Source organism: Diplotaxodon limnothrissa, linkage group LG8 (assembly GCF_057381915.1).
Source record: "Diplotaxodon limnothrissa isolate DT_005_m linkage group LG8, D_limnothrissa_male_GT1.1, whole genome shotgun sequence".
Lineage (NCBI taxonomy): Eukaryota > Metazoa > Chordata > Actinopteri > Cichliformes > Cichlidae > Diplotaxodon > Diplotaxodon limnothrissa.
In genome coordinates this window covers 27,353,784-27,364,793 of record NC_140603.1, presented here as the reverse complement: position 1 = coordinate 27,364,793, position 11,010 = coordinate 27,353,784, and the positions used below count along the sequence as shown (strand labels likewise).

The window sequence follows — 11,010 nt, the reverse complement described above, 5'->3', positions numbered from 1 at the left end:
TTATTGTGGATCATTTTTCCCCATATAGAAAAGATTTCGTTTTATCTATTATCTGACACAGCCTTTTTTTTGTCACCTTGGAGCAATCCAACCTGGGAGAAGATCACTTTTATGGGTGTCTAAGGATTTCAGAAACAAGCTTCCCGTCGCTTGCGTGATGACGTTACAGTACGTGTTGAAATCCCGCCTCCTTCGACGTCAGTCTGTGCGTTTACCTCTGTCAGCGGAAGCTTGATGCAGAGTTTTACCAGAAGTAGGATAAAAAACAAAAACAGCCCACAGTGATGTCTACACGGGTGAGTTTATTTGAAGCTCAGACTCAGAAGTACACTTGGAGCGGAAAATATTGAAGAATAAGCCGGAAGTACACTTAGAGGACTGCAGGGGGGTTTGTACTCGGACAGTGAGCCAGCACAGCACTAGCTGTGTGGCAGATTCAGTTGTCATTCATAACTTCGTAGGCAGCCCGGAAGACAAATGGAGTATCTTATGACCAGTGTGAAACTCAGCATTCATGCAGCTGTTTTTGTTTCCCACCTGTGAATTATTATAAGTAACATTTGCCATATTTGGGCTGTTTAGCTGTGTTTTTAGCCTCGATATAAAAAACCTGCTGTTCAGGGTTGGATGTGTCTCTGAAGTGAAATGAAGGAAGTGTTGCGGTGTTTAATGGGTAAAAGGGAACAAGAAAGGCACATAAAGAGAAACGTTTACTGAAAGCCCAAACTTACTTTTAACTCAGTGTTAAAAATTGCATTTTTACTAATACTTTAGCTACTTTCAATTAACCAGTAATTAAGCCTGAAAAGCCCCATGTTACTGGGTATAGGGCTTTTCAGAGATATAGGGTATTTGGTGATTTTAAAAGTGTGATATTCTAATATATCATCCTATATATTAATTCACACACATGAAACAAACACATTTCAGCAGCATTTTTGTTATATGCAGTAATATATTTGCTTAGGTACTGGGGCCTGTAATTGAAAGTAAGGTTAGTATATCCAGGGTATGTTTCCTTTGTCTGGATTCACCCCTGACATGTCAATCAGACTAAGCAGTCACATGAAGCTGGTCATCATCTCATTAAGTTAACCCAGGATTTCCCAATCTTGCTACAAGTGTATTTGTAAGGGGAGGCGTTAACAGCACAGCCGCTGATTTTGCAAAATAAGATGCACCTTTAATAGCAACCCTGCTGCTGCAGACATATCAGCATTGTAAGAGAAAAAACTCTATACAATAGTTTAGCATTAAAAGTACTGTATTAATGTGTGTGTATTCTAAATGTTTTGATCAGTAATACTGGAAAAGAACTACTAGGCTATATTAATAAAATTTAGTGTATTTGAAGGCATCTCTGTCAAGACGTGAGAGAATCTGATGCATTATAGTCAAGTTGTATTTAATACAGTTAATACTATAGCATAATTCATGCGCAAAATATTAGTAACCATAGCTTTAAAATTAATGTAGTGATCGCCGTTTAGATTCACCTCGGCATAGTACAGGTGTTACTGTCAAAAAGAGAAAGAATGGGCTGTTCTCAGCCAGTGCAACATGTAAACGTGCATTTTGTCTGCGTACACACAGCCTTAGTTTTTAGTCAGTTTTGCTGTAGCTGTGTAAAACAAAGTGCCGCTGGATGAGAGTAAGAGGAAAGATCAATTATCTTCTTGTTTAAGCTCGTTAAACAGATGGTTTGCTAAAGGACTTTTATCAGATTTTTCCCAGTAAACGTCTTGAATGTTGATAACAGAAGTGAGGGCTGCTGTGGACTCTAGAAAAACATGTTCTTTCATTCCCCCAGTTCAACATCGCGGTCACTGTTTGCTGTGTGGAGCTAAGTTGTTAACTACACCCATATTGACAGTAAGCTTCACTGCTGTTCTGTCATCAAACTTATTGCTGAGAAAAACAGAGGCCTCTTGGGCTAAATCTTATAATAGATACTGAGTGTAGTTGCAAATGTGAGTCAAGTATGGTTTTACATGCCATGTCACCTTTCTGCTGTACAATAAAATTGAGTCTGTTCACCTGGACGTAGTGTTTTCAATGGGAGAAACATTTCATGATTCATCCAGGTGACTTCTTCAGTCTCAGAGGCTTTTTTAGGCTTTTTTTGGTACTTTAGTACTCTTTTTGTTCAGAGAGGAAGGGGAGGCGGCCCACTGAACATGGGCCAAGACACCTTCCTGCTATTGTTTTCCCTTTTTCAATGAACAAACCTAAAACAGTTCTTATTATCACCAACAACTCGCCAAAAAAATAACAATTCTTAATACTTTTGACCTCGGATAGACTGACAATCTGAGATTATCAGGAGAGCTAAAAGGCACAAGAAAGCCTACTTCCTGAAATGCTCAAAGTAGGCCAAGATTAACGTTTTTAGATCTAGGTCAGCACTTAATCATCTTTTTGGATATTTGAGATGAAAGCAGGTTAAATCTTGGTCGCTTTCTAAGAAGGATGTAATGAGATGGGGGTTTTCTTGTAATTTTCAAGATTTTGTTTCTACAGTAATTTGGTTTGGTAATGTTTTTTTTTTTGCTACGCAGCCTGTGTGTGTCAGTATAAAGACTTGTGTATGAATTTGCCTTGAGACATTTTCTGTTTTCATAGTTTCATAATTATTTTTTTACACAACAGCCTGATGTGGAGTCATAAAGATCACTGAGCTGCAAACCTAGTGTGCAATTACAGTACAAAATGATTCTTCAAGGCCAGTCTAAGAGTTGACTAGGCTACGCAAAGAGAGTAGTAAAAAAAAGCATGCATGCACGTGACTCAGGTGTGCAGAAAGTTAATGTTCTGCTGTGGCTTTGACATCATTGCTTTGCATAGTGCAACTGACAGGAAAAAACCTACCAGCACAGAAAAAAAAGATTGTACAGGCCCGTGGTGCATTGGACTGCTAGTTTTAAACCTTTTTAAAGATTAGGGTGCACTAAACCAAAATTTGAAGGCACACTTCATTAATACTAGCAATAAAAGGCTTCTTGGTTCAGCCATGACAGCACACGTGTGCTTCTATGCCAGTAAATTCAGCTGGGTAAATCCAAAAAGGAAGGAAATAATACAAATTATCATGTCACTTTCCCCATGATACCTTTAACTGGTAAAAGAAGTGAGGTAATGTGCTAACAGTTTTAGCTAAGTTGCAAAATTTAATTAATTAATTTACAATTAGTCTGGCCAAGTGTGATGATCTGATTCCTTTTTCAAATTCAAATCAAATTCAAATTTTATTTGTCACGTACACAGTCATACACAGTACGATATGTAGTGAAATGCTTGGACAACTGCTCGTGACCTAAAGAAAACAAAAAAGGAAAAGGCTATGAATAAGAAAGGAAATAAATATGAAAAATTAAAAAGGGTAAATTTAACTAGGAAGGAATAAAATATAAATTAAGGTTAAAAATGAAATAACTGTACAACACAAATTAGAATGAAGGGTAAATTTAACTGGGAAAGAATAAGATAAAATATATAAATTAAAGTTGAAAATAAAATAACTGTACAACAAAATACACAATACACAATATAGAACTATATAAGAATGTATGAAGAAATCTAAATATAAATAAATATATACACAATAACAGCAGCTGTACAAGTATTAACCGGAAATGAAGAATATAGTGACCAGTGTTGTGCAAAACCAAAGTCCAGAAAGTCCAGTGTGTGTGTAAGAACCATATGTGTGGGTCAGTACTGTGTGGTGGTGTGATTGAGAGACCGTATTGCCTGCGGGAAGAAGCTCCTCCTCAGTCTCTCTGTGTTGGTCTTCAGGGAGCGGAATCGCTTTCCTGACCTCAACAGAGAGAACAGTCTGTTGTTGGGATGGCTGAGGTCCTTCACGATCTTCCTGGCCTTGGTCCAGCACCGCCTGCTGTAGATTGAGTGCAGGTCAGGGAGCTCGGAGCGGATGGTGCGCTCAGCTGACCGCACAACCCTCTGTAGAGCTCGTCTGTCCTGCATGGTGCTGTTCCCGAACCAGGTTAAGATGTTTCCCGCCAGGATGCTCTCTATGGTGCACGAGTAAAAGTTCCTGAGCACCTTGGAGGGCAGTTGGAAGTCTCTCAAGCGTCTGAGGTGGTAGAGACGCTGACGGGCCTTTTTCACCACGGTGTTGATGTAACAGGACCATGACAGGTCCTGCGTGATGTGAACTCCGAGGTATTTGAAGCTGTCCACTCTCTCCACTGGGCACTCGTTGATGACGGGGGTCTGGTAGTTCCTCTCCTGCTTAGTGCTGAAGTCCACTATCAGCTCCTTTGTCTTACTGACGTTTAGAAGGAGGTTGTTCCTCTGGCACCAGTTCTCCAGATTCCTAATCTCCTTCAGGTAGGCCGTCTCGTTGTTATCAGAGATCAGGCCCACCATGTCATGTATGACCATAGGCCGACCAAACCTTTTACCCTGTGGTTTTTCTACACAAAGCCAACACAAGTGATGTAAAGACATAACTTGAGAAATGCTTTTATTTGTATTTTTTGTCTTTTGCAAAGTCACATTTTTTTTTCTCTGTTCAGGTTATGCAAACGGCTCGATGCCCGTCAGACGAATTGTCGCTCACCAACTGTGCTATCGTCAGTGACAAGGATCAACATTTTGAACAGTGAGTCAGATTTTTGGTGTGCATCTACACAGGCTGTGTGTCTAGTTTCGTCAAACCAGTGGGTTTATGTATCAGCTGATAGTGATGTCTGCATTCAGATTTTTGACGTTCTAGTAGATCAGGGGTGCCCAATCCCGGTCCTCGAGAGCTACCGTCCTGCAGCTTTTAGATGCATCCTTGTTCCCACACACCTGAATCAAATGAATGGCTTGTTATCAGGCCTTTGCCAAACATGATGGCATGCTGAAGAGGTAATCAAACCATTTGATTCAGCTGTGTTGGAGTAGGGATGCATCTAAAAGCTGCAGGATAGTAGCTCTTGTGGACTGGGATTGGGCAGCCCTGTAGTAGATGGACAGACCCAGTTAACAGACCCCATTATGGGATGGATGTTTGTATGTCCATGGAATTTTCTGAGTCATGGTCTGATTAATCCAGTAAGATACAACTTAAAGTAAAATAGATACAAACTGTTGTTGTTATGCTGTTAAAAGGCCAAGAATGAACTGTCCATCATTCAGTTTATAATCATAAATTCATCAAAGACAATTAACGTAAACATGTTAGGTGCTTCTGTGAAGGACAGTCAAACATGTTACCATTACATTTATAATATATGACTTCATTCGTAACTCAAGCCAAGGTATCTTGTTTGAAAACCTTTGTCAAGACAAAAAAAAGTAATGGGATTTTGTTTGTTTCAAGTATTTGCTTCATGTTTGCTTTCCTTCTAATTCTTCGTCTCGATGCAGACACGTGATTGTGCGCAATTCAGCCCACAAGTATGTTTTCACCTTGAAGCCGCATTCCAGTGTGAACATCAACACCATCGCCTTCAGTCAGGCTCAGGTAGGCTTAAATGTTTGAGAGTTTCAGATGATCCTTGGCTGCATGTTGTCACTGATTACTCAGTTCCTTGATGTATTTCCTGCAAATATGATATCTCGGTATTTTTACCGATACTTTTTTACCACGACTGTTTTCTGTAAGTACAGCGTCTTTAAATTCAAAGGTTGTAGATGTCAGGAGGACGTTAGCAGGTCTTAAATTGGGTAAAAACAAACTCAGATAAACTATAAAACATGACTTAAATAAATGTGTCATAAATGAATAAAGTTAAAATGCAGAAACAGTCTGTGCAAAATTAATTATCAGACCGTGCAATGCTCAAAGAAACAGCAAAATAACCCAAGAGATCTACCTCAGACTGTACAGGCCTCAGCTAGCATGTTAAATGTTAAGGTTCATGACAGCACCATTGGAGAAAGAGTGAACAAGTATGACTTGTTTGGAAGTGCTGCCAAAAGAAAGCCTCTTCTCTCCAAAAAGTAAACAGCAGCATGGCTCAAGTTTGCAAATTTATATGTGAACAACCCATAAGGATTCTGGAGCAATGTCCTTTGCACAGGTAAAGCGGAGATGTTTACCCATGATGTACAGTGCTACTTTGGCAAAAACTAAATAGTGGATATCAGTAACAACACCTCATGAGGGGGGGGGGCTTGTTTTTCAGCCAACCTGAGCACCTCGCAGTCATTGAGTTGACCATGAACTTCTTTACATACAAAAGTATTCAGGTTTTACATGTGAGGCCATCTGTCCAACAGATACTAAATCATCAGGGGTAATTACACACGCTGCTTCTCCATTGTTTATTTTTTGTTAAATAATAATTACATAGTGTAATTTATGATGTGTTTCTGTTCATCTGAGGTTGCATTTACCTAACTTTAAGACCTGCTGTAGAATAGATCATTTATTATGTCCTGAAATGTAAAACCTTAGACTTGACAGAGTGTACTTTTTCTGTTTTATTGATGGTATATACTGTATTTTGAACAAAAGCAGCAGGTGAGCTGTTAGGTGTACAGCAGTGATTAGAGTGATTGACTGGAAAATGTGACTTCCTAGCACGTATTTAAAAGCAGAGGTAACCTGCGTCAGGAGCTGCTGTAGTTTTCAGGAAACTTAGTAAAACACTTCAACATTTTCACCTTTTGACCGATTGATGTTTTTAATCAGTAATAAATAGCTCAGTGTTTTGGATGAGAGGTTTCTATGAGTTCCTGAGCCACAGCTCATTAAATATTGTTGTGTATTGCTCTTTTAATCTTCATAGCAGTTTGCAATCTGATATTCTGACAAGTAAACTTAAAAACTGTGGTAGTTTGAGAGCTCTTTGCATGGACCTCTTTGTTTGTCTCAAACTGTCTGTTCCTGCTTTTTCCTCTTTTTGCCTTGCCTCTCTCTGCCTGCTCTTCTTCCATCTATAAACTTGGCAGCTACGACCGCACACAGGTACTACTGAAACCCCCTCAAAATGGTCTTATTTTACCACAAGAATTATACTTACTGAATGACCATTTAAAACATGGAAACTGAGTCTGCCTGCTGTCTCAAATAAAAATGGCTAGTTGCCCATCAAAGACACGAGTGATGTATTTCAGTGGAGTTTTGTGAAATAAGACCATCTCGCAGAGGAATGTTGCACTGTGAAACGTGCAGTGATGTTTTCTGTGTGGTAGCTTCGTAGGAAATGTTAGTGCCTTTTAGACTGCTAAATGTTAGCAAGGTTGTTGCCATAGTGCGTCACTTTTTAAGAGCAAATGATAAGGCGTGAAACTAAATCAATCACTTCTCTTTGTTCACAGAGAAAATGGGCAGGTATAATAATTGGACAAGAGATTGAAGGTGAGTTGAAGATTTAATCTTTTCAATGCATTTTTTATTTAAAGCTTTCCACATTTGGCCACTTGGGGGCAGCAGAGCAAAATGAATACAAAACATGAAGTTTTTTTTTGGCTTTTTGTTAATTTGTTTTCTCCCCATCTGACTACTTCTGGAGAAAGAAGCCCATCTTCACTTTACAGATATGTGATACCTCATAAATAAGTAATAAAGTGTTCACTTCATTTTTCCTGGTTCATATTGGGGATGAATTTGTGAGACAGTACACAAGATTGACAGAAATCTCTGCATTTTCATCCTTTTTTCATCCTGTTATTCTCGAGGCTTTAGAATGCAGTTATACTGATATAGCTGATAATTAAGATAAATTCTGATAAAATATGGATAATTTCTCTTATGAGCAGCTCTCAGTAAAAGTTTCTTACATATATGTACAGGGTGCATAGACTAATGATTGCTATAGTAAATAGGTGTGAAACTCATTTTAGTTCACAAGCCACATAGGGCCCATTAAAGAGAGCCAAACTAATGAAACCAGTGCACCACCAGTCTAAAAACACCTCTGACTTTAGCCTGAGTTTTGTGTAAAGAGGTTTCAGTATATTCTGAAAGGTCTAACACAAAACCTTTTGTGATTGCTACTGTTACATGGTTGTGTATTTATCAACAGAGTTTCAGTATTTCTCTCATAGAAGTGAATACCTTTAGAGTCACTGGCAACCAGATAAGAAGCACTAGCAGGGACCTTGAGGGTTCTTTGATGTAGCGTGCATACTTCTGACTGCACACTGCAGTCTTTCTCACTGTGCTAACTTCTGATGGTCTTATCATACAGATTTCTAATTGTGCGTGAGGTTAGAGGGTATAGCTATTATTCAAGTGTCAGGAAGGAATGAGGGAATATGATTTGCCCGGCAGATTGAAAGACAGTTTAACAATATGTGTAGGTGTTGCCTCTGCATATCTGTCACAGAGGCTAGCCAGCATCCAGTGAAAGAGGAAGACTTTCCTTTGATAGATATTTTTACTTAGCCCCTTCGGCTAAAGTGGTGCGTCTTACTTGATTTGGGGGGAAGAAAAGAATAAATGTCGTCATAGTTTTAAAATTTGATCCCCGTGAAAAACATGAAAGCCCTTACTCTTATTCTTCACGTATTCTTATTCATCAAATCACTATGTTTTGGTATTTAAACCTACCATGTATTTAATCATTCAAATCATTTTCATAATGAATATAAATGTGGTAGCAGTGTCTTCTAGTGACTATGATTAATTTGGGCATATTGAATGTGGATATTTCCACTACCTACTTGCAGACTATCTCATTTTCATAACGAGATAGCAGCAGTGTGAAGAGATTCAGTTTAGAGTGAAAGGGGATGATGGATCATATCTAATTCAGGAGCTGCCTGGATTTCATTTGGTTTCTCACATTAAAGGCTGAAGGAGCTGCTGGCTGCTAACGAGGAGCTAGTGATGTGGTTATCCCTCCATATGCACTAATGAGCTCAAATTCAGCTATTTAGTTAGCATTTAACAAGAGATGAGAGGGATACTAGTAGATATAGCAACACTCTCTTTAAATTCTAAAGTTATACCTATCAGAACGTAATAAGTAACCTGGTGCTTAGCAGGTCTTAAAATTAGGTAAATAAAACCTCATATCAACTGCAAAAAAACTACATATTGCATTTCTTATTGCTTATTTAATAAAAACTAAGCCAAATGCAGAGGCAATGTGCAAAAAACTAGGTATATTTTACTGCCCTGTGTTGCTAATCAGCTTTATAAAAGCAACATTTTATCAGTTTGCTGTTCTGGACACTTTAGGTGTTAACAAAATGCAAAGGAGGAATGATGCCAGCAGTAATCAACTGTAACTGCTCATCAATCTGGGAGTGGTTAAAAAAAGTCAATTTTCACATTCCGACACATTTTGAAGTCCATCATTCTGCAGTGAGAAAGATTATTCACAAGTGGAAAACTCTAAACAGTTGCCAGTGTTCCCAGGAAGAGACCTAGCACATTCTTCTTTGGAAGTGTTGCCTCTTCTATTTACAAAGAACATGGCAGCATGGCTCAGGTTTGCAAAATTGCATCTGAAACTTGTGGTTTTGCACATCAGTTTATTCTGCTTTTATTTACATTTTGTGAGGCTTCATAGCCTTTTCAAACAGACAGTATAGTACAGTTTTTTAGTTTTAGTAAAGCTACTAATGTCATAACAGATTGAAATGTTTTTAGGCAACGGTGGTGATAAAAACAGCTTTCATGATGTCTTTTTTGAAAGTTTCTCCTTTTTCGTTTACATCAGCAGGCATAATAAATCATTTGGGATCAGTGTTTGGAAAGAGTGATATGTTAAATAACAAGATGGAACAAGAGAAGCACTGACTTCTATCCAAATAACATGACTCCAGACAAATTCTAATGTTGCGCTTTACATGGTGGATATATGAATTGGCAACTGTTTCCTCACGTGTTCACTATGAAGTATTATCTTCAATGTAACTTTGTGTTTTGAAAACTGCTATACAAATAAAGTGATTTTTATTATTCGGACAGCTTTATTAGGTGATATAATAAACATTTTTACACATGCACTACAGTCCTACACTTTTTCAAACATTACTTTAGCTGTTTGCAAAAATACCAACTGTCACATCCAGCGTTAAATAGTCTGCCAGCTCCCCACTACAGTGCCCATGAGCAATGATTCAGGTTAACGAGAAATACTTTGTGCTTTCATTTTGTTCTTTTCTGCCATCACAGTGTCAAACTACACGTTTGACAAGTCCAAACAGTGTGTAAGCAGCATGACCGTGGAAATCGACTTCCTGCAGAAGAAGCATGCAGACAGCAAGGCCTACGACACAGACAAGATGGCTGCTGAGGTTCTCCAGAGCTTCAACAACCAGGCCTTCAGTGTTGGCCAGCAGGTGCTTTTTGGCTTTAACACTTTAAATACTGATTCTAAAACAAAACCGGAGACCAGTTTTAAAATGAAGCTTAGTAACACCTTTACACATAAATTTAAGAGTAAATATGTGATCATTTAAACTTGTTTACTACTTAAATGTGTGTGTGCTTGTTAAACTGATTATCTATGTGTGTTTTTGTTCGTTTTGTCCTGTGCATGTATCTTCTTTTTTAAAACCAGCTCGTGTTGAGTTTCTGCGAAAAGCTGTTCATCTTGGTGGTTAAAGATATGGAGGCCATGGACCCCAGCATCCTGAGGGGAGGACATGGTTCTGGGAAGAAACAGAAGGTATCTGGAGAATATTTTTAATGCTGTCCCTTGATGTTCACTCACCTATATACCATGGTAGCTATTAATTTTAATCCATACAGTTTATCTTAAACCTTCTCAGGTAGTTAAAGGGCCAGATGTTGTACCTGAATGTTGATTTCAAACAGGTTGATGCTGTTATTGAGGCAGTGAAAACAGGGCAGTGTCTCAAGCCAGTTATCATCTTACTTTTGCTTGTTTCTTTAGATTGACATTGGTTTGTTGGTGGCAAACAGTCAGGTGATTTTTGAGAAAGCAGAGAACTCATCCGTAATCCTGGCCGGTGAGTGTCGGACTTTTACTTTTTCTCTCATTGTAAAAATAGATTCTCATATGCCTACACTTAATACAAAGTGCAAATGTGACTGCTAAAACCACTACACCTGTTACACCTGCATTTACATACATC

General features: G+C 38.5%; 1 protein-coding gene across 1 annotated transcript in view; it reads left to right on the top strand.

Moving 5' to 3' along the window:
• The first annotated feature begins 217 nt into the window (after positions 1-217).
• Positions 218-11,010, top strand: part of LOC146627067 (vesicle-fusing ATPase-like) — a 30,599-nt gene continuing 19,806 nt past the window's right edge. The window contains exons 1-7 of the mRNA XM_085361020.1: positions 218-296; positions 4,539-4,624; positions 5,377-5,473; positions 7,276-7,315; positions 10,085-10,251; positions 10,473-10,580; positions 10,809-10,884. Of these exons, the coding sequence (XP_085217146.1) occupies positions 285-296; positions 4,539-4,624; positions 5,377-5,473; positions 7,276-7,315; positions 10,085-10,251; positions 10,473-10,580; positions 10,809-10,884 (586 nt within the window). The 5' untranslated portion in view covers positions 218-284. The remainder of the gene's footprint in view (positions 297-4,538; positions 4,625-5,376; positions 5,474-7,275; positions 7,316-10,084; positions 10,252-10,472; positions 10,581-10,808; positions 10,885-11,010) is intronic.